The 25,531-nt window shown below is 45.8% G+C and overlaps 2 protein-coding genes and 1 long non-coding RNA gene across 4 annotated transcripts in view; 1 reads left to right on the top strand and 2 right to left on the bottom strand.

Moving 5' to 3' along the window:
- Window positions 1-8,266: 8,266 nt before the first annotated feature.
- On the bottom strand, window positions 8,267-10,653 carry LOC115511219 (translation initiation factor IF-2-like). Its single transcript, XM_030311779.1, has 2 exons — window positions 10,639-10,653; window positions 8,267-9,085 (listed from the first exon to the last, which is right to left on the bottom strand). Exons 1-2 carry the CDS (start codon window positions 10,651-10,653, stop codon window positions 8,267-8,269), a joined length of 834 nt encoding a protein of 277 aa, XP_030167639.1.
- NCK2 (NCK adaptor protein 2) overlaps window positions 8,732-25,531 on the top strand; it is a 153,292-nt gene continuing 136,492 nt past the window's right edge. The window contains exon 1 of one of the 2 annotated variants that reach the window (XM_030310303.1): window positions 8,732-8,856. The gene's annotated coding sequence lies outside the window, so the exon portion shown is untranslated. The remainder of the gene's footprint in view (window positions 8,857-25,531) is intronic. The other variant, XM_030310299.1, reaches the window with a different exon arrangement.
- Window positions 22,047-25,531, bottom strand: part of LOC115510442 — a 25,150-nt gene continuing 21,665 nt past the window's right edge. Inside the window, exon 3 of the long non-coding RNA XR_003967721.1 lies at window positions 22,047-22,058. This is a non-coding gene — a long non-coding RNA (uncharacterized LOC115510442). The remainder of the gene's footprint in view (window positions 22,059-25,531) is intronic.

Genomic DNA, 25,531 nt, shown 5'->3' with positions numbered 1-25,531 from the left:
TAAAAAAAAATATTTCTAAATAGTTTTACCCCACAGCATTCCTCTAAAAAACAAGTATTAACTGCCAATGCTGTATAAGATACTCTGGGGAATTCAAAGAAATTCTCTCTTGCCCTTCATCAGTTTGTCAGGCTTAAATATCATAAGGACATAAATGATTACAAATCAAGGCATTCTTGGCCAAATGCCCCAGCAGCAGTGTGGGGAGTAAGGGGAACTCCAAGCAGAGTTTACTGAATACTGAATGGAGACTGTTTTCGGAAGGGAGAGCGCCCTTGACTACCAGGTAGGAAACTATGTGGGATCCTTTCTTTCTCTTTCTTTCTTTCTTTTTTCTTTCTTTCTTTCTTTCTTTCTTTCTTTCTTTCTTTCTTTCTTTCTTTCTTTCTTTCTTTCTTTCTCTCTCTCTCTCTCTCTCTCTCTCTCTCTTTCTTTCTTTCTAATGTTTGTTTATTTTTTTAGGGGGGAAGGGGCAGAGAGAGTGGGAGACACAGAATCAAAAGCAGGCTCCAGGCTCTGAGCTGTTAGCACAGATCCTGACACAGGGCTCAAACTCACGAACCAAGTTATCATAACCTGAGCCGAGGTCGGATGCTCAACGGACTGAGACACCCAGGCACCCCCCAGGATCATTTCTTAAACGGCCATTTCCATAAAAATTTCCATCAAATGCATGGACCACAGAGCTGTTTTGAGTGGTGCGGCACAAACAGCAAAGTGAAAGAGGTATCACATCACAGCATTTCTAAAATATACTTTGTCATTAATTTATTTGTGTTTTAGTAAAGAACTTCATTAATAAAAGCACCATTCTATTCTGCAATTCTCTAGTTGAGAATTGCTTTATATTTCAGAAGTCTTCCCTTTTAAAACAGACAGATAATAAATAGGGACACCTGGGTGGCTCAGTTGTTAACTGACTCGATTTTGGCTCAGATCATGATCTCACACTTCATGAGATTGAACCTGGAGTCGGGCTCTGTTCTGGTAGCCCAGAGCCTGCTTGGGATTCTCTCTCCCCCTTTCTCTCTGTGCCGTACCCTGCCCCCCCCCCCACTCTTTCATGTGCTTGTGTGCTCTCTCTCTCTCAAAATAAATAAATAAACGTTTAAAAAAAATTGAATAACTAGCCTGTAGGTAACTGGAACCCTTGTTAACTGGAAATCCCCCTCTTTTGGGGAAAAAGTAACAAGTGCAGTAAAACACATGAATTTCATTAATTTTTTAAAAAGTCAATTTGGCACTTGGCTCTCAGTACAGCATCTACCCAATTTTCTATACATTTGGCACTGTAAAATTAGGATGCATGTTCAGAATGATGACTCTCAGGCTTTATGGGCACCCCAACATCAAAGAAAGACTCTTTTCACTTACTATACTGCATGTATTAAGGTAAGATATCGGTTTGCAATACATATATATATATATATATATATATATATATATATATATTTAATTTCAAATTATGCTCCAGCTAAAGGGGCTTTCTGGTTAATCCTTACCCAAAATGAAAATTTAATTTAGCAGAACACCTCCCTCCTGAGGCATCCTGATTAATTGGGGGTTTATTGTATCTAACAGAAATGTTTCATATGTGATATTCACCTAAAGGCAGATTTCAAAATGGAAATTTGAGTAAAATCCTCTTAGCTTTTCTAAAGTTATGGAGCTCTCTTAAAAGTTTTCCCATGTAAAATTAATTCTTCCCTGCTGCTAATAATCACAAACAATTTAAAGTTTGATCATTTTTATATTTTGGAGCAAGCACTCTTCAAGTTTGTAAGTTATAATGTATATGTCTATTACCATAGTAACCATTCCCGGACAAAATGCATAGGAAAGATTGGATAGTGTTTCAGCACACTTACTTGTCTTTCATTTTCTTTTTACCCTAAATTGTACTTAGCTTTATACTATTACTTCACCTGTTTTTCTTTTATTTAAATAATTAGGTAATGCATTGCTGCTTCCTGAAGGCCAGATCATAGTTTCAAGCTGGAAGTAGGAGAATTACATTGGGAAGACATAGAAAGTGGCTTTTTTCTTTTCTTCACTTTCTTCTTCTTCTTTTTTTTTTTTTCGTATTTGTGATTTTTTTTTTTTTTTGGAAAAAACTTCATCCCACCGGTCACTGAGAGATGGATTTGATGGGTTTCTAGCCTGTACCCTCTTGACTCTGAGGAGGTAACGGGAAGGTACTTAGGAATTTGGGTAAGAAATTATCACGCCATCTTCAGACTCGTCTTTCTGTCCCGTCCCCCTATGCTAGTGTAGATATGAAATACTGAAATCTGCAAGTTCTTGCTTTGAAATTCTTATGGTGAATTTATAAAGGCCGCTTTTCAGGTCTCAACACTAATGCTCAGAGTCCTCTGTTCCCTTTGGCCAACTCACAGAGGTGTGGAATTTCCATCCATGACTACAGATCTATGTAGTGTCTGCTCATACTGGGTCCAGAGGACCAAGGTGCTGGAGCTGCAGAGGAAAATCAGACTTGGGCCGATTCACGCTGGGATGGATGCCACAGTTAAGGAGCAGTACGGATCATTACCCTAGTGGAATATTCAGGATCCAGAGCACTAATAGCTCTTCTCCCAGCCAAAAGTCACTGGAGGGCGGGAACCATGACTCACTCATTTCTGCACCTCCCATAGAACAAACTGAGTGTAGTAAGTCGGCAATAATGTTTGTTAAATTTAAGTAAATGCACAAAACCGGAAATGTTTATCCCTCACAAACCAGTTTACCTTGCTTTCCTACTACTGATATTGGCATCATCTTTGCCGACATCCACATCCAAACCCTCAGGTTATATTTGATGCCCGTTCTCCTCTGCCACCACCCCCGCCCCCCACATCCGATCACTTGTCAATTCCTCATGAGCCTTTGCTCTGAATTTCTCCTACACCACTTTCCATCCATTTAGTCCACCCTAGTTTGAGTTACGACCTCTCTGAGTAATGCAAACGTGTCATCCCTCTTCCCACCTCTAGGTGTTCCTTAGTATGTGCACCAAATTAAGTTATCCTGCCTCCAAGCTCGTATGATGCCCGCACCTAACTACCATATCTCCTTGGTCTTATCTCCTCTGGATCCTTGGTTGGCATCCTCTGCTGGGGGCATTGCCTGTTCCCATGGAATTTGCCCACATTCGCCCTGTGCTCGAGGTTCTAAGTTCCCTCCACTAGGAATTTCCTCCCAGTCTCCAACGTTCAAAATCCTATAGTTTGTTTGTATCATTCAGGGTTTTGGGTTGCAAGACAGGGAGGTACCTCTGGCTACCTTAAACAGAACAGGGATTTATGGGAAGAATATCAAGTAGCTTGCGGGGGCAGCTGGAGTTGCTGGAAGAAGGAGGGAGGACCAAACAGGCTAACACCTCTGTAAGGAAGTTCTGGGACCCTTCCAGTAAAAACAAACTGAATCTCCTTTTTCTCCTCTCTGCCACCCTTCCCAGGTTTGAAGTCCCGAGTTTGAAGGTTCTACTGGTCAATCCCAGACCGTTCATTCTTACAGGGCTCCTGGCAGTGGAGAGATGGAGAAGCCCACTCTGGTCCCACCAAACTCAGACAGGAGTCTCCCTAAAACTAGGAAGGGGGCTGGATGGAGGGGAGCCAAGGTTTCTCAAGGTCCATTCCCAATGCCACAACCTTTCGTAAAATCTAAAGACTCTTCTGACTCCCGGAACATATTTCACGTGGTGCCTTTCATGATAGGATATGATATGAGATGATATGATGATATATTATATTATATTATATTATATTATATTATATTATATTATTAGTTGTTTATGTCCTGGTCTTATCCTTCCTCTGAGCTTAAAAACTCAACTTATCCTTATTTCTCCTGAATTCTCTCTCATAATGCCTTGCAAATAGAAATATACCAGATATGTTTAACTAAATTGAACATTATGAGAGAAGGTCCTAGCAAAGCTGAGATGGTTGTTTACCATGTGCCAAACACACAGTTGAGACACCATCACATGATCTCACTTAATTCTTACGACTTAAGAGTAGTTAGAGCAGTGTTACTACCATTTGAGATCCAGAGAGGTTAAATGATCTCAAGTCATGGGCTTGTAGGGGGGCTGCGGGCCTCTGAAGTCTGACCCAAGGCCTTCAGTCTTGCCTTGGGTTTCCCATGAGTCCAGTGAGGGGGCCAGAGGGCAGGTGGAATGCAACTCTCAGGGAAGGGAGAGGGACAAGGAATTCCTTCCTGTGTCTGCACTGTCAAGGCAGAAATTAGTGTGACTTAGTGGGGCACACAGAGCAGGGAGCAGAGTGATTGAAGCAAACAGCTTATGTTGGGACAGAGTCAACAATGAAATTGCTGTGGTAGGACTAAGTTGGAGAGGCCTTCTAAAGATAAGTCGTAGGGTTTCACCTTGGAGTGATTTGGTGGCAGGGGGGAGGTTTATATAGTTTACACTTTCAATACTTCGTTGTTGAAGATATTTCAGTAGGAAAACAAACAGGGCATACTAATGGAGTAAACATACATTTTCAGACAAAACATCAGGTTGAAAGAATAGTCTCCCCCATGTTGGGTCTTACGGTGGGTTGAATGATGGCCCCCAAAGATATGTTCATATGGAAATTGCGAAGGTGATCTTATTTTATTTCTTTTTATTTTTTATTTTATTTTATTTTATTTTTTTAAAAAAAAAATTTTTTTTTTCCACGTTTATTTATTTTTGGGACAGAGAGAGACAGAGCATGAACGGGCGAGGGGCAGAGAGAGAGGGGGACACAGAATCGCAAGCAGGCTCCAGGCTCTGAGCCATCAGCCCAGAGCCCGACACGGGGCTCAAACTCATGGACCGCGAGATCGTGACCTGAGCTGAAGTCGGACGCTTAACCGACTGAGCCACCCAGGCGCCCCAATGTGATCTTACTTTAAAAGGCTCTTTGTAGCTGCTGTAAGCACAAGCACCTTAAGACGAGACCATCCTGGATTAGGGTGGGCTTTAAGTCCAATGGCAAGTTTTTTTATATATAAAATTTAAAAAAGATTTCTTTATTTTTGAGAGAGAGAGAGAGAGCACGCAAGTGAGTGGGGAAGGGGCAAAGAGAAAGAATCCCAAGCAGGCTCCATGCTGTCAGCACAGAGCCCGACATGGGGCTCGATCTCACGAAGTGAGAGATCGTGACCTGAGCTGAAATCAAGAGTTGGACGCTTAATCAACTGAGCCATCCACATGTCCCCAATGGCAAGTGTTTTTATAAGAGAGAAGGAGCCAGAGGACACAGGGGATCTGGCCATGTGAAGACAGAGGCAGAGATTGGAGTGATGTTTCCCCAAGTCAGGAGATACCTGGGGCCACCAGAAGCTGGAAGAGGCAGGGAAGAATTCTCCCCTTGAGCTTTCTCAGAAAGCATGTTGACACCTTGATTTCAGACTCTGGCACCAGAACTCTGAGAGAATGAACTGCCTGTTTTAAGCCACACAGTTTAAGGTAATTTATTAAGAGGATCCCTAGAAATGAATATGCCTTTTAAGGCTCAGTTCCTCTGCCTTCTTGGAAGCAAACACTCAAGTCTTCTGCTGTCAGAGAACTTTTGAGGAACTGTGGTGGGCCATGGGAGCCATGGTTAGTTCTTGAGCATGGGCTGGGCAAGATAGAAGCAGTTTTTAGGAAGGTTACATTGACGCTGATAGCCAGCATAAATTTGGGGGATGGAAGGAAACGAGTAATGGGGGGCTAGTTGGAAGGCAATGGGCGTACTGGAAAGAACAGGATTTTTGGAGTCAGGATCTAGTGCTGACCCCAGTTCCTTCACTTACCGCTTCCGTTTTTTTTCTTATGTTTATTTATTTTTGAGGGGGGAGGGTGGGCAGAGAGAGAGAGAGAGAGGGAGACAGAGGATCCGAAGCAGGCTCTGTGCTGACAGCAGAGAGCCCAATGCGGGGCTAGAACCCATGAACCGTGAGATCATGACCTGAGCTGAAGTCGGATGCTTAGCCGACTGAGCCACCCAGGCACCCCTTCTGCTTCGGTTTTTGTCATGTGCATAATGAGGATAATGTATCATGTGTGAGTTACAGATGGTATATGAATTAAAAAGTTACCTGAGGTGTTGTTAGTAATAATGTAACAATTTGGATGGTGCCAGGGGAAAGGGAGAAGATACAAAGAGCTGTTTCAAGATCACCAGAACTCAAAATCATGAGGATTTAGACTGAGCGGGATCCCGAGGTCATCTAGCCCCCTCTCCTCATTGTCCTTGGGGAGAGCTTGGAGAGAAGGAAGGAAGAAATGGAATTGCAGTGAGGTTTCTTCCTCAGGAGCTGAGATGCCTGCTGGACTCTTGGCCAAGCCTGAGACCGTGGGAGGAGGAGCTACTTTGGGAAGGAGATAAATTTCATTCTGAACCTGGTGATATTGAAGAGACAATAAGCCACCCAGAGAGACTGCAGACAGGCTACGGATCTGGGAGTTTATCACAGAACATCCAGCCTGGAAGCATACAAAACAAAGATCAACTCTCTTTAAAAAACAAACAAAAATGGGGAGGGGGGTGCCTGGGTGGCTCAGTTGGTGAAGCGTCTAACTCTTGGTTTTGACTCAGGTCATGATCTCTCAGTTTTGTGAGTTCGAGCCCCACATCAGACTCTGGGCTGGCATCTCGGAGCCTGCTTGGGATTCTCTCTCTCTCTCTCTCTCTCTCTCTCTCTCTCTCTCCCTCCCTCTCTCTGCCCCTCCCCCTCTAGCTCTCCCTCTCTCTCTCAAAATAAAGAAATACACTTAAAAAAAAAAAGGCACACATTAGAATAAAAGCAAAGCGCCAAAGTCTGCTTTGGGAATGTTACTGTTAGAGGCTGGAAGGACAGCATGCTCTATAAGGACAGACGTGGGAAGGTCAGAAAGGTAGTCATGTTAGATAAATGAAAACATGACTGAATTTCAGGTGATAGCAGAAATGCCATGTGCTTCTGAAAACTGCACAGGCTAAGGATTAAGACAGGGACACTGCGTTCTAGGTAGAATAGCCTTGGGGACTTCACCTTTGCAAAGGAAGGAAGGGGGAAGAGGAGTTCAAGAACCATGATTCAGCGACAGTTTACAAAGCAGACAAGTTAAAAACTGGGTCACTGTTATGACATGTATTTTGGGTAAACTAATTTAAAATTGGGCCAGACCATTTATCATCATTCTGCTTTATTAGTAAGACAAAAGGATGAACTGAGGTAGTTTTTTTCCCAAGGTCAAAAAGAAGGAGGCTATCCAGATCCCTGCTCTGTACATCATAGCTACTTGCAGCTAGTGACCTACGGAGGGCTCCCTATGGCCAGGACGTGTGCCAGGGACAGGCAGACATAGGAGCTAAGTAAATGTGATCTCTCCATTTGATAGATTTTAGATCGGTTAAGAAACACCTGTGCAAGGGTCCACACTTGAAGAAGCAGAGAGTCAAACACCATACTGTGACCTCAAAGTTATACTGGCTCTAGCTACCCTACTTGGTTGGGGAACAAAGCAGGGGATGAATGATTCAGATGATACAGCCTCGTCACCTTGGGTAAATTATTATTGCTTTAATAATAATGAGAAGCCAGCAGCCTAAGAAAGAATCTCATTAACATGGATCCAGGCTATTCCGCCAGGAAATCAGAATCATTTGAATAGTAGGATTTCCTTTTGGGAAGCCATCTGGGAAGGCGATTGGAGAACAGACATCTGGATGCATATGCCCTGCTAAAGGAAAACTTGTCTTTCCCCTTCTCCTGGGTTTTAATCTTCCAAACTTGGTTCCAGGAAAGCCCCTAGGTGTGGCCAGGTGACCGGACCAGTCCCACTACTAGGGACAGCTCCTTCTGGCGCCCACCTTGGGGCCGCTCCTTACAGGATTTTCCCTGGTGGGTGTGCTTGAGCCGGACCTCAGGCACCACAGGCTGCAGGGCTGAGTTTCCTCTCCTCCTCTTAAGAAGTGCTTCCGACGGGAATGATGGAGTACTAAAGTGTCTGTTTGGGAAAGTAAATAGATACAAGGCAAATAAATAAAAATGCCCAGAAGCAATTACAGAAAGGAAGTGACATTTTTATGTAAGTCACTTTTCTGATGGACAACAGGCCTCCTTTGCCGAGAGTGCCGTGGGAATGCTTCCGGGAGGGGGACGGTCGCCAAACAACTAGAGCGTCGTGATAAGAAAATCAAACAAAAAGAGGATGGAAAGGCCACCCGGCAGTCACTCGAGGCTGGAAGTTGCTGCCTTTATTTCCTCTCGAGTCCGCTCGCCACCCTCCCCCGCCCCCCCCCCGCTACCGCACTCCCCGAGCGGGCAGTTTGGGGAGCGGGGACCTCTGCTCCGCGTCCGCGCCGGTCCCGCGCCCCCCCACCCCACCTCCCCCGGTGCCCGCCGCGCCGGAGCGCCGGGTGTCCGGGCCGTGCCCGAGCCCGGCCGCGCCGCGAGCCCCGGCTCTGCCTGCGCGCCCCCAGGTGGGTGTCTGGCCCCCGCCCCGCGCGCGGGCCCGGGCCGGCCCCTGGGCGGTGTCGCGGCGCGGCCGGGGAGGAGCGGCGGGAGGAGGAGGAGGAGGAACCGCGCGGAGGAGGCGGGCGCAGCGCGCCGGGGGAGGGTCGCCGCCGCCTCCGCCGCCGCCGCCGCCGCCGCCGCGGGGATCGTCAGGCCGGAGCCGCGCGGCCGAGCGGGCGGCAGGCGGCGGGGAGGGCTCGGCGGCGGGAGGCTCGCGGCGGCCGGGCCGGCGGGGTCCGCCCGGGCCGGCAGCGTCCGCCGAGCGGCGGGAGGAGGGAGCGGCGCAGACAAAGAGCGGCGCCTGGGCGGGCGCTGTGCGGCCGCCGCCCCGGGACCCGCGCCGCTGCCCTCCGGCCTCGGCGGGCGGCCCACGGCGAGGTAAGCGCTGGCGGCGGGCTCCGGGCGGGAGCCGCGAACTTGGGCCGTGCGGCGGAGTTGGCGCGCGCCCGGGGAGGGGTCGGGGAGGGGGGCCGGTGCCCTCGGCGCCCCGCCGGTGCCCTCGGCCCCGCCGCGGCCTGGCCCCCCGCGGCCGCAACTGCCCGGCACCTCCCGGCTCCTCACCTTCCCGCCCGCCTTCCGGGCACCCCCCACCTTCTCCGGGCCGGCGCTGGGGGCGGGGGTGCCGGCGAGGGCGCGGGAGGGCGCGGGGGCCTGGGCGGCGCGTTCCCGGGACCGGAGACCACCCCGGGCGCGTGGGGTCGCCTGGCCTGCGAGCGGGCGGCGGGCGCGGAGCCAGGAGCAGGCGTGGGACCGTGCGGTGGCCGGGGTCGCCGGGGCGTGAGTCCCCGGGAAGAATAGCCTGTTTCGCGCGGCCCCAGCGCAGGGACGCGGGAGGCCGAGCTCGGCCCGGAGAACTTAACTGTGTTTATTGCAACTATTTACGATCCCGCACAAAGCTGCTGTCACATCGCATAAAGGAGGTCCTCGACTGGGCGAGGGGCGCTTTGTGACGGGTTCCAGGCTCTGCGTCCTGTCCCAGATTTACATGACTCTGTTACAGCCACCTGAAAGAAAGTTTCTCACATCGCTCTGCCCTCTCGGTTTATTCAGGGCGATTTAACCACCAAGTGGTTCTGGAAGAATTTGGTGTGCGATTTTTAAGGCATTGAAGGCAACTCCCTTGTGAGTGCAGTTAGCGTGGCATCGTGCGGAGGTATCTAATTTGCAAAACGCTTTAATTTGGAGACAATAACGATCGCCTTGGAAGGTCGGCGCGGGATGCTGGGGGTTATTGGCCGAGGAACATCAGGCACCTGACTTTAGCATTGTTAACAGCTTCAGGGACAAAGCAGGAACGCGTGTAGAGCGGGCCTGTATCACTTCAGACAATTCCGGTTGGCAGTTTCCCCTTTATTTGGTTTTGTTTATTTTGCCAACAGGTTTAAGGCTGAATCTGCCAAGTTTGTGTCTGCATAAGGGAATGAGCAGGCCCCATTGGTGGGCCCTAGGAGCTTAGAAATCTCGCCGGCCCCTCCTTCTGTTGACCCAAACAGAAACTGAACCAGCCAGGCCAGGGGGTATGGCTCGCCCTGGACCTGCAGGCAGGAGAGGCCCGTCCAGGCCCATCCCCAGCGTCTCCCGGCTTCTGGGAAGGGATTTGGGTAGGAATGAAAATAATTCGGGTGTGTTTCATACCACTGCGTTTGATATTGTTAGCAGCAGTGCTTTTCAAGTCTTGAAATGACTGAAAATGAAATTAAGCAGGGCTACTTTAACTTATCAAAACAGATCTAAACTTTGCTTCTGAATACTCTCTTAATTCTCTTACCGGGCGTTCCTCGATAGATGGGTAAATTAATAACAGGATTCAAGCGTGTGCGGTTTTTGTATAAAGAGAACGGCAGTCTGTGGACGCTTGGAGAAGAAATGGGCTTAAGTGGGAGAGGGAGCTGTTGATGTAGGTTTTTAAGTGTCGGGAGCAGGGATTTCCTGAAAAACGGGTGTTAATGGTGCTTCTGCAGCAGTGACCCACAAGGGAAAATCCTACCTTAATGAATTCTCCCCTTGAGGTCGATTAGATATGCACTTTTGATTGGAGAAAAAGGCCGGATGTTTGTGGTCATCTGGCTGCAGCTCCTTGAGGCTGAAATTGAGAACTTGAAGCAAGTGGGGAGCTTGTGGGAGGTGCCTGACTCTGGCTTCCTCTCCTGGAGGCCTCACCTGGGCTCCCAGCATCTCCGCTGTTAACCTAAACAGACGCCACCACTGATCATTGAGTTTAGTATGAAATTGGTTGTCGGATCACCACCCTTACAACTGAGCACTCCATCACCCACCTCTGCCCACTTGTGGAGAAAGTGGCCCTTTTTAAACATTTGTTATTTATTTATTTATTTATTTATTTATTTATTTATACTTATTTTTAAAGATATTATTTATAAGTAATCTCTACACCCAACGTGGGGCTCGAACTCAGACCACGAGATCGAGTCTCTTGCTCCACTGGGGAGCCAGCGAGACGCCCGGAAACTGGCCCTTTTTTAAATGGGCGGGGCTTATTTAAGGTGCATTTCTAATAGTTGGGCTCAGTTTCCAGGCTTTGAGTTTTGCTTTATTCCGTGCTGTATGCTTAAATTCTCTTCATCTCTGAAATCAGTGACCCTGCCCTGTCATTTGCATTGGGGGATTATTGAGGTTTTCCAACCAACAGCAGATCGTATGTACACAGTATTTGAGAAAGGCACTATCATCCATATTAAATACACCGGAAATCTTCCTTGCATGAGCACAAACTAGATAACCTTTTAAAATACCCTAAAGACTCCCTGATTGCCTGGAATAACCTGTAGTCCTTTACTTGATCACTTGCATTAGCTTAATTTGCCCTGGCTAAATGAGGCTGTGTTGCTCTCTGGGACACACAGGCTTCTAACTGCCCAGACTGACTTACAGTGTGCGCTGGGGAGAGAGCGCTCGTGGACATGATTCTCCATCATTAAAAATGAGGCTGGCTAGCTGAGGAGCTGAAAATTGCTTGCTGCAACTGCACGGGAGGGCAGTGGACAATGCTTGGGGAAACTTGTAAGCTAAACTCTTTTCACAAATGAACTGGAAACTCCCCACGACTCACCCCAGAAGCTTAGGGAATTAGTCTTCCCATCCAGAGGGAGAGCAAATGGTGCTTCCAAATTGTTTCTCTTTCCTCAGATGAGTGATGGAAACCCTTCATGGCATGTTTTTACAGGGCCTAAGCTACAAATGCTATCATGTATGTTGTTAGATGCCTGAGTTCAGGCAACTTCGAAAGAGGTCAAGATGGCCTTTTAACCGGTTGTCAAAAGTATGCAGCTTAAGTAAAAATAGTTTCTTATGTCTTTAGGCCGCTTTCGTAACACAGTCGTAAAAATTAGAGTGTTCTTTCTTTTCCTTTATTTTACTTTGAACAGATCCCAAAGTACGTATATTTCTGAAGGTGTAATCGGCGTTAGCAAGTTATACCCCTCAACGCGCGCACACACACACACACACACACCCACACGTCACCATCTGCCCTGTGGTTTCTTGTGTTCATATCTTGTACATGTGGATGCCCAACAAATATTAAACACATGAATATTGAATGCTGAGCCTGTTGGGCAGTTAGGGCTCTTGTTTCCACTGAAATGTGAGTAATAAAAGATCTCCAGAATCTTTGTACCTCTGCTCAGAACCTCTGACCTCGTGGATGGCTTTGTCCCCAGGATGTCTGGACAGTTGGGTGAATTTGGTCTGGTGGCCTATTTGGTAAATTCTTGGTCAAATGCATCATTTATAGTCCTGAAGCTAAACTTAAAAAAAACAAAAAAAACAAACAAAAAAAACGAACAAAAAACAAACCCAGTTGCACACCCACCTGGTGGTTTGGCTGCATATATTACTTTTCAGTAGATTGTCCATGTCAACTTGAATTGGAAACTCTGGGCAAAGCGTTTGTCCTCCTGGCCTGGTACATTAATTAGTCAGTTCCACCTTACTTTTTTCTCCTGCTTGTATTTTTAGTGGTTTTAAAAGGAGAAGCTTCAAGGGCATTCGGAGTTTAAATATTACAGTTTCCTCTTGAGATAGTTTTGCTGGTCAGTGCTTAAATGAAGCCCCAAAGTGCGATAGTCAGGTAAGAATAGATACTCGTATGTTAATGTACAGTTTACGGATTGCTTTCCACAAAGGCCATCCTATTTAATATTTGACATATCATGGTAAAATGGGCTCTGGCCCTTATTTCTCTGTGAGGAGACTAGAGCTCAGGGGCAATGCCAGGGATGATGGAGCTTGAACTTGAGTATAAGTCCTGCCCTCCAGAGCCCTTGGCCCTGCTAAGCAGGCAGTAGATAAGGAATGCCAAAAGAGTGCTGGATAGATGTTTTTATGAGGCTGTTGATCTAATAGCATGTACCACTAATGAAGTGAAGCATCGTAGACCTTGCGTGGATGCCTTTGCCGTGTTGCACATGTGAGCAGATAGTGGTGGAAGCAGATTCTCTAATGTGAGCTGGCTCTTTGAAGACGAGCCGTTTCAGGGGAGGCAGACAGGAGCAGTTACAGTGAACTGTTGTCCTTGCTTCATTGCTGGGAGCCAGCATTACCTTGGAAAGGCTCTGCAAGTTGAAATGTGCTTATTCACTCTTAGCGTGTATCTCGGTCTGCTCCGGATGCCGTAACAGAAGCACACAGACTGGGTGTAAAACCGAAATTTATTTCTCACAGTTCTGGAGGCTGGAAAGTCCAAGAGCAAAGTGCTGGTAGTTTCAGTTCTTGGTGAGTCTCTCTTCCTGGCTTGCAGAAGGCCACCTTCTCATTGTGTCCTTGTGTGCTCTCTCGTTTCTGCTTGCAGAGAGTCTGGTGGCTTTTCCTCTTCTTATAAGGTCATCAGTCCTGTGGGATTAGGGCCCCACCCTAAGAATCATAATTACCTCCTCAAAGGCTGTCTCCAAACAGCCACTTTGGGGGTTGGATGGAGCTCCAACATATGAATATTGGGGATACAGTTCATAACAGTGTGTAACGCTGTGTTCAAAAACAAGGCTGATTGTTTTAGAAAGTCCTATTGCTTCCCTCACCCAGATCTGGAATCTACTTATTGGAGAACACCTGCCAGGGATGGTTATAGAGCAGACCTAAGGAGGGGATGGCAGTTCATTATTGGTCATGTAACCTCCAAATAGGGAAGGAGCCTGGGCACTGGGCTTTTAGATGCTGGTCAGGTTTTAGGTAGAATGATTAAGGAGAGAAATCAGTGCTGACTTAATCCATTTATGGATGCTTCACCTCAGTACATGTAGGTTTTTTTTGGTATCAGGAACAAGATAAAATATCAGCTATAGGGAAAGCATTGGGTTTGTATGGTAATGAAAGCCTGTCCTGGCCCAAGCTGTAGAGAGCCAAGTGGGAGGGCCGTGCTGTCCCCTCTGGGCCTGCTGTTGCTGTGAATTTGTGGGAGCGGGGGAGGGGCAGTGGGAGAGGGAGAAAAAGAATCCCAAGCAGGCTCCTCCTGGGATGGGAGCCTCACACGTGGGGCTCGAGACCATGACCTGAGCCCATATGGAGTCAGATACTTAACCAGCCGGGCCACCAAGGTGCCCCATGAAATTAATTATTTTTTAATGTTTACTTATTTTTGAGAGACAGAGACAGAGAGCTAGGGCGGGGGAGGGGCAGAGAGAATGGGAGACACAGAATCCTAAGCAGTCTCCAGGCTTTGAGCTGTCAGCACAGAGCCCAGCAGCTCAAACCCATGAACCTCGAGATCATGACCTGAGCCGAAGCCAGACGCTTAAACCGACTAAGCCACCCAGGTGCCCCCCATGAAATTAATTTTTATATTTTTTATCTTACCCAATAGATCAAAAATATTTTTATTTCTATGTGTAATCAATATAAAACCGTATTAATGAGATAGTTTACCTTGTTTTGCTTGTGTGCAGTCTTTGAAATCTGGCATGTATTCTATATTTCTGGCACACCACATTCCTTCTTTCCATTTGGAGTGGCCAGGAGCCTCTTGAGGTTAGTAGTGGCTGCCGTATTGCAGAGGACAGGTCTATACTCACTTTAGGATTTCAGCTTCATCTCTTCTGTGTGTCTAAGTTGAGATAGCTGAGGAGACAGCATGGGCACAATTCAGAATAATAGTAATGGCAATTATTATTATTCCTTAGCGGGAAAGGTCTCACCCTTGAAGATCTAGGGAATAATGTGCTATTTCCTACGCTTGATAAAGTCAGATTTGGTTACATGTAATCAAAATACTTTGTCCAGTTTACAGATATTTTTAAAATGTGTTTTGAATTCTCGAGGGTAAGTTGCCAACTTAAAATAGCTTTTGGGTGTTAGTGTTCAACATATTTCTGATGTACGTTAAGTGCTTTATAAGTACAAAAGCTAAAATCGTATTTTCTTTAGTGATCGTTAGCTTATCTGTTAACACATGCACACTCAATCTCATGTTGTAATTACTGGTCTGAGCACTTTATACAAAGTAATAACTCATTGAATCCTCTCAAAAATTAGGTGTAGATACTGCTAGCAAATAGTGGATGTGGAACTCAACCTCAGGCTGACTTCTGAGTCTCTGCTCTTATCGACGAAGCTAGGCCACCATCTTTTTGTTAAGATGTCTCTGAAAATACATAAACAGAGCCATAAACTTTTATTAGGTATAAGATTTGAGAAACCTTGATGGAAAACCATCGATAAAGAGTGGAGCTTGGGTATCAGTTCATACTGGAACTTCTTGTATCAGCCAGGCAGTAGAGGAAGCCCTGAACTTGGGAAAGACATAATGAATACAGCTGCTCCAGGGGTCATGAAAGGCTAGCTGTGCAGGGTCACAGAGGAGCATTACTGGGCACCCTTGGCCTTGCTTCTCCTCTCAGCCCCTCCTTGCTGCATACCACGGGCCATTGCTCCTCAGATGGGCAAACTCTCCAGCTCTGAGGTGGGCATCAGTATCCCTGGGAGGGCTTGCTTTAGACCTCAGATCGCTGGGCTCACCCCAGAGGGTCTGACGCAGGATGCGCTTTTTTGCTGAGTTCTCAGGTGGCCTGTGATGGGATGGGAGCCGCACATTGAGAACCACTGTTGAGGGGTTTGCAGTATAACATGGGGTGAGTGAGGAGGTTTCTCTGTTTGATGATAGTAGCAGTATTTTGAGAGTGGCCCACAAGCCTGTGTGCGGGGTACTATTGTGCAGGTCTCTGCAGCTGGCTCCTTTGTAAATGGCTGTGTGGGGGGCTCCCCACCCAATTTCCACCACTGTGGGGACTGAGGAAGCAGGACTGAGTTTTCTTGTTCTTCCACTTAGTTCCTGAGCGCTTGTTTTGTTGGGATATCTTTTGGGAGGTCATTGTCAGTTGCTGCTGTTTTTTCTTAATGAGTTCATGTTAGAGAAGGTAGGTCGGTACGTACTTGGAGCCTTGGAGCCCAACACACCAAATCCTTTTCTTTCGTGCTTTTGTGAGATCTGTGCAGGTCTCAAAGAATCCCAAAATGGCTTTGAAAATCTACTTCTTGGATCATGAGAGGGGCCAGGTCAAGTGTCAGTCTGGATTTTCGGAAGGCTTCTCTAACAAGGTTCCAATGGGAGCTTTGACATTGGTAGTCATTCCAAGTAAGACCGTCCTTAATACACCCTTCTGTGTTTGGAAGGCCCTTAGGGGCTCTCAGAGCATTGGCTAACTTTTGCCCAGGGCAGGTGGAACTGAGATAGAACTGAGAGTCCGGTGCCCCTGTTGGGAGAAGTATCCATATGTCTGTCCTAAGACTCAGGAACACAGTGGTTTCAGATGGTCCACACCTTGGGCAGCTTCTTTGAATTCACATTCTTAGATTTGCCGTCCAGCTGTCTCCCCCTGGCCAGCTCTGTATGTAGCATGTTCCAGGAGGAGTAGCAGCAAAGATTTATTTATTTAAACAAGCTTAATAATTCTCCCAGCAGCAGTGGGGGTGGCCAGCTAGTAAGAAATGTTACCAGGAGCTGAGGTCGCAGCGAGATGCCTAGAAAGTGCCAGTGGCTGTCTTACCAGACAAAGCCCATCAATGTCTGCATTGATTTTCCTTAGAGGATGGGGCTCAGTTTTAATATCTTATGAATTTTGGCTGAATATTTAAGGATGTCTGCAAGTCAACAAGTATTTTAATTATGTCACTTATGAGCCTGGCTGCAGAAGAGAAGAGCAGTTCCTGTTCTCTCCTGCCAGCTGTGTCCATTTTAAGGCCAATCACTCTAAAAGCTTGTTTCCCTGTTTGCAAGTCTTGTTTGTGTTGGGTGGGGGTGATGGGGAGAGGTCTGAATGGGTGATAAACAGCCCTCTTACTGCTCTGAGTGATGGAAACCAGCTCAGGGACATTGACATAAAAACTGCAAGCTGCTGGAGAATTTTTAAGAGACCGAGAAATAACCAGGGATTCAAGGAGTTATTTTAGAGACAGTTGCAGGAAATTTGACGTAGGTGAATAGTGAATTTTCATCAGCCCCCCTCTTTTTAAAGAAACCTATTTAGGAACAATATCTGGCAAGACAGATATAAAAGCAGATCTTTCTTTGCATCCTTTCGCTTCTCCCCTCCATGTTTCACCTTTGCATGCGACTCATTTCGTGTACACCCCCGCCCTGACCATTTATCTTAAAGTCAGTTTTCCATCTGTCTCCATTACCAGCATGTGTATGGTTCTTCCTTTACGTGCTTTGGTTACTGCCCTCCTTGGCCCTCTGCCCTCCTTGGCCCTCCCTAGCTTATAATTAGGAGCTCCTCCTGCCACCCCTTTATTAAGCCATCTCGTGCCTTCCCATGGTTTCCTTAGTAGGTCTGTTTTAGATGGCTCAGTAGGTGAGACCCAGTGGCGACGGTAAGCAAACCATGCTGTTATCCTCTAAACAGAAAAAGGGGAGCAGAGATGACACTCAGCTTGCCGTCATAATTTTCACTTTGAAGCATGCCTGGGTAGAACGGAAGCCCACTTGATGCAGCCTAGATTAAGGCTCAGGTGTTTAATATGTTGCTGCTTAAACTTGATTGTGCCACTCCCTCAGCGCTGGTCAGGAAGGCTCATTCCACCTTCCAAAAAAGAGAGGTAGGTTCCCTTTTTGTCCATGTCTCAGGTCGGTGAGGGTTACATGTTGAAGGAAGAAAATATGTGTTTAACATGATGGCGTATTAATATGTGCAAATCCCCATCCATTTTGGGGTCTTAACTGGCTGTTAGGTATGGATCAAGAAATAAGAGCACTTCACTTTGGCAAATATGTTAATTGTTAATGTTTTTAAAAACTTAATTGAGACTTGGACCTCCAGTCCTATATATAGATGAGTGGTTCTCAGCTGGGGGTGATGTTGCCCATATGGACATTTGGCAGTGTCTGGGGACATTTTCCAATTATCTTGATGGGGGAGTGTGCCTGGTGTCTTAGTGGGTACAGGCCAGGGATACTGCTAAACATCCTGAAATACACAGGGCAGCTCCCACCCCAGAAAACCTACTGGCCCAGAATGTCAGTATTTCAGCAACCTTCATGTCAGTGAATGCTTCCTTCCTTTACTCAAATCCTTAAATTAATGGCACATGTATTCTTTCACACAGTTGCCCATATGGAGATAATTTTTTTCATCCATTTTTATAAACATGAAAAATATCTATTTAGAGAGCTAGACAGTATTTATACATCTTGCAGTTATATAAAGGAGAAACCATCTTTAATATAACTGACTTAACCACAGTTTATCTTTAATACTGTTGGTGAAGTGTGGCATATGTTGGTTTTTCAAATTGTCTTCTTCTCCATGTTTGGACCATGTAAGTATAAAACGTCAATTTGCAGGAAACCTTTTGAAATCTAGCTGAACCGTGATAAAAACATACTCTTCTTAGAATGTCCACTTACAAGGAAGTCATGGAGTCCCTTGTCAATTGTTTTTAATAACTAGTCAATTTTTAGAGTTTGGTCCACTCCAAATCTGTCTGCCTAGCTCAGAATCCTTTTAATTGGTGGCTATCCATAGGGGGAAAAATTGTAGTTGTTATGGCTAAAGTTCGTAAGATTCTAGGTTCAACCTGACAATCATTGGACTGGTCACATCTGTTAGCTTTCAAATGTTTCATTTCCATCTTTGTATAGTTCCGAAAAAGAAACTCTTCATGGGAGAGCGAACGAAAATACCGCAAATGAGACCTTATCCAGGGAAACGGAAAGAGAAAATTATAATTTGGCTGTTAGTCTCTGTCCAGGTTAGTGGTGGAGGTGCCTATTAGCTGGGCTGGAGTATGACGTTGATGTCTCTACTTCTTTTTCTCTTCAGACGAAGACTCTGACTTGACAGAGTCCAATAAGCCCAGAAATTAAGAGGGTGGCCAATTAGAAGTTTCCTTGGCTATATCTAGATCTATTTTGTATAAATCACTTCCGGCTATACTGCTCTTCCTTTTTACTTTGTTGCTTCTTCTCTCTTCCTGTTCAGTTATGGGGATAAACACAAAATCAGCACTTTGTAAGTCTTTGAATTTTTCTTGGTGAAGATTGTTAAAAGGCACAATCAGTCCTTTCTTTTTTCTAAATGCTCCCATCCTCACATGGACTGGGGAGGACCTCTGAAAGGTTAACAGTAACTCCTTCTGACCGACTTGAACCTTCTAGGTATGAGCTCTAAAACAATGTAACCTATCTAATTGTTCTTTGCAGGCTCCTATCGTTTGATTCTTACAGCAGGGGTGGAGGGAGGCAAGTGTGGTCACTACGCCACTGAGTGAATGAGAAAGTGCAGGTCACTGGGCAGTGGCTAGCCTCGGGGGTCTTGTGAGTGGCCAAGGGGATCCCCAGGCCCATGCCCTCAGTAGTGCATGGGGTCTGGGTCGTGTGTGTGAGCTGCTCTAATCCAGAAGTTGCGGACTCTGGACTTCCTTCCTGCTTTGTGTATGTATGTCTCCTCCCTGAAAGTAAAATGTTTGCCTTTATGCAGTAACTTCTTGACTTGTGATTTTAATAGGAGCTGGAATCACAGTATCTTTCGGAACTTCATTAGCAGCTAGCCTCGGTTTGAACTTCAAAAATCTTGCTTTGAGCGAGGACTGGACGGGTCCTCTCCTTTTCCCCTGCTGCTAATTTATCTCACGTTGTGCCTCCAGCCCTTAACCTCCCAACCTCTATTTTTGTCTTCTGTGAAACAAGGCCTTAGGGCTCCTGTTTTTAAAGACCTTGCACAGCCCTGCCATTCCCTCTTTAAACATTTGAACCACACCGCTCCTTTTCAAAGGAGTTTTGTCCAAGGAGGGTGGCACGAGCAGACTTCTGTCTCAATTTTATTGCTCTTCCTTTTTTGTGAATCTAGTTTGAGGACGGAAAAGGCACGTGTGTGCAGGTGTAGAAAAGGCTGCGTTATTCATTCTGATCTGACCCACAAATTGGACCGCTGTCCCCATCACACACTTAATGCTTTGCAGTGCCACCTAAGTGACAGGCACCATGCCAAGTGCCCCGGATACAAAAACCTGCCCTCAGGGAGGGTATAACCCAATGTGAGATGGTTTTCCAGGTTCCCACTCAGCTCTCTTCCCGATTAACTAGTATTTAAAATGACTGTGATATCTCTTTGGGGTCCTGTAGAGAATACAAGGGAAGATGCACAGAAGTCCCCAAGGCCAGGTAGAACCCGTTTCAAATATTCCAGGGAAGGGTAGTTTTCTTCGAGATCTTTAGGAACTCTTCATTTTACAGACAGCCCTAGAGTCAGCCAAATGCCAACTGAGCAGAGATGCATCCCACCCCCCCTCCCAGGATTGCCACTGTTCTCCCGGGGCCTGGCTGAGGCTCATACTCTCTGCTCACTTGGGGTGAGCACTCACTTTTTGGATCCACGAGTCCATAACTTTCAGAGATTGTAAACCTTACATCTTTGTTGTTTATTTGCTTGAGACTTTTAGATCTTAAAAATTAGTAGGGGTGCCTGGGTGGCTCAGTCGGTTGGGCATCCGACTTCGGCTCAGGTCATGATCTCACGGTTTGTCAGTTCGAGCCCTGCCTCGGGCTCTGTGCTAACAACTCGGAGCCTGGAACCTCTTCAGATTCTGTGTCTCCCTCTCTTTCTGCCCCTCCCCGGCTCACGCTCTGTCTGTCTCTCTCTCTCTCTCAAGAATAAACATTTTTTAAAAATTAAAAAAAAAACATTAAAAAATAAATTACAAAAAAAATTAGTAAAGCTACTTTTTGGTGTGTTTAAGAGAAGGCTGGCGTTAGGCGGCACGCCGATACCTCCTTATTCCTTTTGTTTTAAATTGATAATGGCATAAATGCATTATGGCATTACATTTTAATCTGGAAAAGATTTATGTAGTCAAGTTACTGCTTCACCCGGATTAGTAATGAATATTGTAAATCACTCCTGTCCAGACATTTTGCAGGTTTATTTTGTATCCTACTGGTAGTCTAGTTTGAAGTTTGTCTCCTTTGAAACTTAAACTCTGTCTTTCTCGATCATCGAAGTTCTTTTTGTCTATTTTAAGTGCAGTGTTTCAGGCTGTTGACTTCGGCTTTATCTAGTACCCAAATCGTGCCATTCAGCATCAAGTTGGGATGAAGCTGTTGTCTGTAGGCGGGCTGATTTGGGTACTTCTTTAGCCCTGTTTAGCATCAGGAGATAACTGAATACTGACATTCAACACAATTAAAATCACAATTTGTGGTTTGTCTTCCATTTCATACCGCACCAATTTGCATTTAACTTTTGATGATGTGGATTAGTGTAAAATAGTTTTTATGAGACGCTGTAATTATTTGTCATTAATGCTTGGCATTTCAATTAACTTAATTTGAGAATAATGAGACTATAACTTGAAATATGAGTTACGTGATGTCACTGTAAAGATTCCTGAATGCATCGATTAAAGAATACATCGATTCCTGGTTCTCGGCAACCTGAGTGGGAAAGAATTTAATGTATGTTCAATAAGCTTGTTCTGGGTCTCATTCAGGAGAGGAAGTTTTTTGTTGTTATTTACAAACTCGTAGTCTTTATTATTTTACATATTCAAGTATATATCATGTGTTCTCTGAAGAACAGGACAAAAATTGTAATGAGTTGCAACTATATAATGACCTTATTTTATTGTGTTAAGCTAATGGAGTAGGTTTCTCTCCTTTTGTTCATTCCAGTTTTCACCCACCTGCTTTTCCAAAGTACGCTTTGTAATTCATCCACGTTATGCTTCGCATGTATGTATTTCCAGATAGTACGTATGGTACATATATTTATTTGTAAGTTTATTTACCTTGAGAGAGAGACAGTGTGAGTGGGAGAGGTCCAGAGAGGGAGGGAGAGAGAGAAATCCCAAGCAGGCTGCGCACTGCCAGCCTGGAGCCCAGTGCAGGGCTTGAACTCAAGAGCCATGAGATCATGATCTGAGCCGAAACCAAGAAGACACGTAACCGATGGAGAGCCACCTAGGTGTGCCTGTATTTTTACATGAACATGTATTTGATATGAACCTTTAATTTTAGAATAGTTTTAATAATTTTTTTTTTTTTACATTTCTTTTAAATTTTTTCAAGTAATCTCTACACCCAGCGTGGGGCTCGAACTCATGACCCCAAGATCAAGAGTCACATGCTCTTCCGACTGACCCAGCCTGGCACCGCTAATTTTAGGATAGTTTTAGATTTACAGAAAAAATTGCAAAGTTGGTGTTGGTACATTATTGTTAACTGAAGTCCACACTTTATTTGGATTTTCTTAACTTTTATGTAATGTCCCTTTTTTGGATCCCCCCCCCCCCCAAGAAGACCACATGATACTTAGTTGTCAAGTCTTTTTAGGATCCTCTTGGCTATGAAAGTTTCTCAGACTCTCCTTACTTTGATGACCTGTGCACTTTTGAGGAAGACCAGTCATGAGTTTTGTGGAACATTCCTCAGTTGGGATTTGTCTGATGTTTTTCTCATGATTAGACTGGAGTTGGGGGTTTTTGGAAGGGAGATCACAGGCATCAGATGCCATTTTCATCATCTCAGTGGTGCGTACTGTCAGTGTGACTCATGACCTCGGTCCCCTGGCTGAGGTGGTATTTGCAGGCTCCCCACTGTAAAGTTAACTCGTCTTTCCTCTGTCTGTCCAGCAGTTGGGGAGGAAGTCACTTAAACGGGGAGGAGTTATATTCTCCCTCCTCCAGGGGGTTGTATCTCAGTTATTTGGAATTGTGCATGGGAGATTGATTTATTCTCTCTGAAAGAGGAAGGTTTTCAGTGGTCACAGGGGCATTGTAGCCCCACCCTAGGTGCCGGTCCAGAGGAGGGAACTAGGGGCCTGCTCTGTTTTTAGAATGTGGTCCTAGGGTATGTATTAGGAACGCAGATTCCTGGGCCTGCTTTGGCCCTACTGCCTGAGTCTCCTGGGGAGCGTTGGTGTGAAAGTCTTCCTGTTGAACAAGGTGGTTCTGACAGGTTTTCAAGGTGGAGAACCAGCTGCTGTGTATTACCATTGGCACCCTCTCTCCCAGGCTCCCCTGCAGAGGGCCTCTGGCCTGGCCACGCCCACAGTTTTAACCCCTTCTGGACATCCTGAGTGGCTCACTGTATAAGCCCAAAGCCATTCTTGCCTTAGAATGATGCTCTCAGAGCTCCAGCAGCTGGGAAGTAGTGGAGTTAACAGCCGGGGACCCAGTGGGAAGGGTCTGTCTAGGCTGCAGTAGGGAGGTCCTCAAATGCCCAGGCCTGTCCGAAAATGGTTTTGTCACATGAGTGCACAGGTGAGAGCAAATGAAGGACCGTGCGATGGTGGGGGTAGCCTGTGGATGCTGTCCACGCTTTGACAAGTAGGAGCCATGAGCAGATGCTCATGGCTTCCTAGTATGCCCGGTGACTAGTGCTTTGCAGTGGCCATCTAACTTCTTAGGCCATCTCCGACTGCAGGGGGAAGGCAGTGACCTCAGGTGGCTTCTCCTGATGGAGGAGGCACTCAGTGGAGAGGGAGCTCCTGCAGTGGTCTCACTGGCCCACTCTGTAAGTATAGGGCCAGAGTCTGCTGCCCCAAGCACGGACTGGTGACTCTTACCTCCTGCCCTGGTGCTATGACATCATTCCAGTGTGCGCATGAGCAGAGGTCTGGGCCGGGTGGGGGTTGGCTCAGAAGCTGGCTTGGGGGTGGGGCAGGGCGACTTGGGAAGACCCCTTTCCCTCCAGCGGCTGAAGGTTCTAGAGAATCTTTCTCCAGAGCGAGAGGAGTGGTTGACCTTTTTCTTGGGTACAGAACGGGTTAGAAATAAGGCCAGGAGCCCATTTCACTTTCCTGTTTATACCTTCTCTCTCCCAAAATAATGGTAGAATTTGAGGGTGGGCGGTGGAAGGCCCCTGTGGGGAGACTACTTACTGTTCCAGTCTTCCCACAGCTCCATGGACTAGAGAGACTCCCTTGTATTCATTCACACGAACATGATTTTATCAGTGTGTTTGTTTATTAAAATTGACTGGATACAAGCATCTGCAATGGCTTCTTTGAACATGATTTCCTTTTAAATCCATGCCTCCGCGGTAAAGTATAATTTACGATTCTGTTTTGACCTGCGGATTTCTAATTTTTTAAACAAATCTTGTCTTTCTCTGAATTTTTGTTTTGACTACATTTTTGTGAGGTTTGGTGGCCATGTGTAGAAGAATCCACTTGATATGAAAGCGAGGATTCCCACTTTGTTTCAGGGCAGTATTTTTGGAATTGGCTGGTCTTGGGTTTTCTTTATCACACACAAAAAGATTTTTGAGAGCACGGTTTCCATATGTAAGAGTGGAGTTGGACAAAGTGATGTCTGAAGCTTTTTCCCAGCTCTCAAGGTGGCGGAGGCCTTGCCCAAAGAAATGAGTCTCACGTAGTAGGCAGAACATCAGACTGGAGAGCTGGGTCCAGGCCTGGAGCTGCCTCCCCACGTCAGTGGGCCTTCCTGTTCTTCACAGCAGCAAGAGAATATTCTGCTCTGAAAGGTCCCTCCTGCCCCAAGTCTGGAGTCTAGGGATTTGTTGAATCTGATGGCTCAGGTTCATGACATAATGTGGGGTTCCAAGTGATTCTCCAACGTGGGAACCCTGAACCCAGGGCTGTGAGTGGATGGACTTCAGGGGGTCCAAGAACATGTAGTGGAAAGAACGTACATTTTTATTTTTCACTAGTTTCTAACTGAAATTTAGTATTTCTTTCTATTGCAAACACGGATAACATCCCCCTTGAGATTTCACAGACATCACAGAAATGACTAGTATGTTCATAACCACATCACAGTGGTTGCCGATAGTGGTTGAAATTTGAGCTTCTTATCATTCCTTTGAAATTATGGTCATTATTAGATCTGCTGCGGCACCCTTTTGTTTAGTGAGTTAATAAAGAAGCACATATATTACAGTATCTCATGTGTTTTTTAAATAATATTTTAATAACTCTGCTTCAGTGCAATTGCATAAAACAAAAACCATTTGAAAGCATCCTGAGGAGGAGTCTGAGGCCTCACCAGCCTGACTTGCGGGTGGGGGTGTGTGCACAGGAGGGCGACACCTTTTGGGGACCCGGTACCGTCCTGTCTGGTCATGCAGCTGTTGGGCCCTAGCCCTCAGGCCAGAGATGATCTATACAAGCCTTGCAGGAGGGTGATTTAATTTTGTTGCCTGGCAGAACTCTTTTCCGGTCACGCAATGATGACAACATATCTCCCAAGTGGGTAAAATAGGATCTGTTCTCCAAAAAAAAAAGAAAGAAAGAAAGAAAAAGAAAAAAATCCAAAAATTTTATTTAAATTACATAGCCTAATCATTGTTTCTGTAAATTTGATCATTTAAATTGTCAAAGTAGGAAAATATACATTCAGTTTACTAGCTAACAGCTGAATATAGACAGTGTTCTGGGATTTTTGATCATTTAATAGACTGGTGGGGTTGGGTCATGGATTTGGTACCTAGGGGTTTATAATAACTACCAGCATCAGGAAAATGTTGATGACTTTTAGAAATCTCTTGCATAGAGGAGTTCAGTTTTTTGGTTCTCAGCTGTGTTGTGGCAAAATGGTTTCTGGAGTTTTGACCCCATGTTTCACAGAAATATGCTATGAAAAATAG

Source organism: Lynx canadensis, chromosome A3, assembly GCF_007474595.2.
Source record: "Lynx canadensis isolate LIC74 chromosome A3, mLynCan4.pri.v2, whole genome shotgun sequence".
Taxonomy (NCBI): Eukaryota; Metazoa; Chordata; class Mammalia; order Carnivora; family Felidae; genus Lynx; species Lynx canadensis.
The sequence above is the reverse complement of the archived record's forward strand: the minus strand, read 5'-3'. Positions and strand labels throughout refer to the sequence as shown.